Here is a 3,267-nt window from a genome sequence, read left to right on the forward strand (position 1 = left end):
GCCTCTATATCAAGTTGAGTTTTCTAGTCGTCCCCTCCCCCCCGCAGTGAGATTCCTTCTGTCCTTAGGTTCCCATTTAAATGCCTTTTTCTGCCCAGCAAGGAGGCTTATGCCTATAACCTCAGCACTGAGAAGCTAAAACAAGAAAACCACCAGAAACCCAATACCTGCCTGAACCACAGAGTCAGCTCCAGGCCAGCCTGAGCTACAATGTGATACTTTATCTCAAAAGACTGCCTTTTCTCCCACTCAAGTGGTAATTGTCACAGATTAGGATTTTCCCACAGTTTAGCAGAATCTTACTTGACTAAACTATTTGTTTATTTACTTCTTCCTTCCACGGGTGCTTGTCAAACATCCTCCTTATGTATTGTTGCTAGAGAGTTCTGCAATAAGAGAATCAGCCTACTCTAGGGTAGAAATTTCTAAAGAACTCATAGCTAGATGAGATAATGTGGCATTTGGACAGCGTGTGGAATAGAAAGAAGAGGAGTCAAGAACAGCAAAGACTCCAGATTCTCACATCTGACCAGAACCTGAACACAGTTTGTCAACAGAGTTTCCAGCATTCCCGAACCACTTGTCCAGGAAAACCTATAACTTCCCAGGGGAGGAGGTTCTAGACTAACTCAGACCTACATGGGATCTCACAGAGTAAATGATACAGTGGTTTGTCTGGTTTCCCAAAGCTGCTCTGTGTGTGGTGTGTGTGTGTGTGTGTGTGTGTGTGTGTGTGTGTGTGTGTGTGTGTGTGTGTGCACACATGTGCAGGTGTGTGTGTGCAGGCATGCAGGTGCAGGTGTGTGTGTATGTGCAGGTTTTTATGCACAGGTGTGTGCAGTTGTGTGTGCATGTGTGTTCAGGCATGCATTTGCACATGTATGTGGAAGTCAGAGACACATGTTGAGGATCTTCCTAGATCACTTTCATCCTTTGGGGGGGTGGTGGCAGGGTTTCTCCCGGATCCTAGAGAGCTTTGATTTGGCTAGCATGGCTGGCCAGAAGGTCCCAGGGGTCCTCTTATCTCCCCCTCCCCACACCCGGGATTACAGGTGTGCAACAATGCACATGTCTTTCATGTGGCTGCTGGGAATCAAACTCAGAACAGCAAGCTGACTAAGCTGCCTCCCCATCCCACCAATCCGACCTTCTTAGAAAGAGAGAGTTTGGAATGTGTTGCTGCCCTGGGAATATGCATGACTTCAGAATAAGGCCACCTCTGCCATGGCAGCATTCCTATCCTTACAGAAAACGTCCACCTGGTGTGCCTCTCCTATTGGTACTCAGCCAGGATCACCGGTACTCAGTTCACTGCTATGATGCTCTCTCATGTCTATGTATGTGGCCCCCAAGGAAAAGTCTGGGGGAAAGCACTATAGAACGGTATGTTGTGCAGGAGATTTGGAGCCAAGTAAATGGGCTCAAACATTAAACCCATCATAGTGATCTTGAGTAACTGGTGTAAACTCATTGGGCATTGATTTCACTTTAATTAACAGGAGACAATAAAGCCTTCTCTTACACTTGCTGCGGTGTGTAAACAGTAAGCCGGGCAGAGATGTGGCCCTAACAGAACACTGCTTACTACTGGAAGTCTTCCTCCCTTCTGAGGTCTCTCTTCCTCGGATCTCCATGAGGAAGTCACAAGCCGGGCAGAGATGTGGCCCTAACAGAACACTGCTTACTACTGGAAGTCTTCCTCCCTTCTGAGGTCTCTCTTCCTCAGATCTCCATGAGGAAGTCACATGGTGACAATGAGAACCAGACCACCTGGCTGATGCTGGTGGGCTTTGGGGAGCTGCAAGGCCTGCGCTTCCTCCCTTTCACTCTCTTTCTAGCCATCTATCTGGTGACAGTCGGTAGCAATATCCTTCTCGTGCTTGCTGTGGCCTCCACGAGGACCCTCCACACACCCATGTACCTCTTCCTCTGCCACTTTTCCCTACTAGAGATCGGCTATACATCCAACATCATGCCTCCTCTGTTACAGAGCCTCCTGGCAGGAGGGGACACCATCTCATTGGCCAGCTGCCTCGTCCAGTTCTACGTGTTTGCCTCGCTGGCTGCGGCTGAGTGTCTCATGCTCTCAGCCATGTCCTACGACCGCTACTTGGCCATCTGCCATCCCCTTCATTACCCCGCTCTCATGAGCACCTGGTCCTGCAGCTGCCTGGCCACAGGTGCTTGGCTCAGTGGCTTCTTCTTCTCTGCCTTCACTCTGGCCTTGGCAGCCCCTCTGTCCCTCTGTCCAGGCAACAGGGTGATTGACCACTACTTCTGTGACTTCGCTCCAGTTGTCGGGCTGTTCTGTGGGGAGGTATGGATCATGTGGGGAGCAGGGGTTGGCATCTCAGGCTGCCTTACACTCGTCCCCTTCGTGTTGATTGTCACATCCTACATCTTCATCTTGAGGACTGTGCTGAGGATACCTTCAGGCCATGGGCGACAGAAAGCCTTCTCCACCTGTTCCTCCCACCTCAGCGTGGTTGGAGTGTTCTATGGCACTCTCGTTGTGGTCTATGTGGCCCCAACAGACCACATGCCTCCCCTGCTCCGGAAGGCCTTCTCTGTGCTCTACACGGTGCTCACTCCCATGGTCAACCCCATCATCTACAGTCTGAAGAATCAAGAAGTAAAGCAGGCTCTGCAGCAGCTCTGGAGACAGCTCGTCTGAGGACTCACCCCCACTGGGGTGTACAGGACAGCTATTGACTTCTTTCTCCGCTTTAGCTTCTCCTGTTCCTAAGAGTCAGATGGAGAAGGCTGTTGTGTTGAAAAGAGGAGGCAATGGGATTGAAAACAAATACCTAACAAAATGAGGTAACCCCAATTTTCCATTATGACTGTATAGAGATCAAAATCGCACATCCCAAACAGGGTCATCGCACTACAGATATTTCATAAACACTCATTTTTAGTGGATTAATACTGAAAAGAATGCAAGAAGGAACTGAGCAGTAATGCCAGATGAAGAATACTGACAGATTCTTTTGTTTTATTAGTTTGTTTCATGTGTTGGTGTTTTGCCTGCATGTATGTCTGTGCACCATGTGCATGCCTCTTGCCTGGCACCAGGGAGCACAGAAGAGAATGTCAAATTCCTTGGAACTAGATTTATAGACAGTGTGTGCTGCCATGTGAGACTGAAACAGGAACAAGAACAATACACCTTGCAAGTTAGTGAGAGACCCAAACAGGAAAAATAGACCTTGCAGGTTAAGGGTTCTGGCTGCAGTTCAGACAGTTAAGAACAGCTTTCTGTTTGTT

The 3,267-nt window shown here is 48.8% G+C and overlaps 1 protein-coding gene across 1 annotated transcript; it reads left to right on the forward strand.

The window, feature by feature from the left end:
* Positions 1-1,732: 1,732 nt before the first annotated feature.
* LOC119822707 (olfactory receptor 11A1-like) lies at positions 1,733-2,674 on the forward strand. The gene has a single exon (XM_038342188.1). It carries the CDS (start codon positions 1,733-1,735, stop codon positions 2,672-2,674), a length of 942 nt encoding a protein of 313 aa, XP_038198116.1.
* The last annotated feature ends 593 nt before the right edge of the window (positions 2,675-3,267 follow it).

The sequence above is a fragment of the Arvicola amphibius genome, chromosome 9 (genome assembly GCF_903992535.2).
Source record: "Arvicola amphibius chromosome 9, mArvAmp1.2, whole genome shotgun sequence".
Lineage (NCBI taxonomy): Eukaryota > Metazoa > Chordata > Mammalia > Rodentia > Cricetidae > Arvicola > Arvicola amphibius.

Coding starts and splice junctions, on each gene's coding strand:
- LOC119822707 (XM_038342188.1), top strand. CDS start 1,733: ATGAGGAAGTCACATGGTGACAATGAGAACCAGACCACCTGGCTGATG.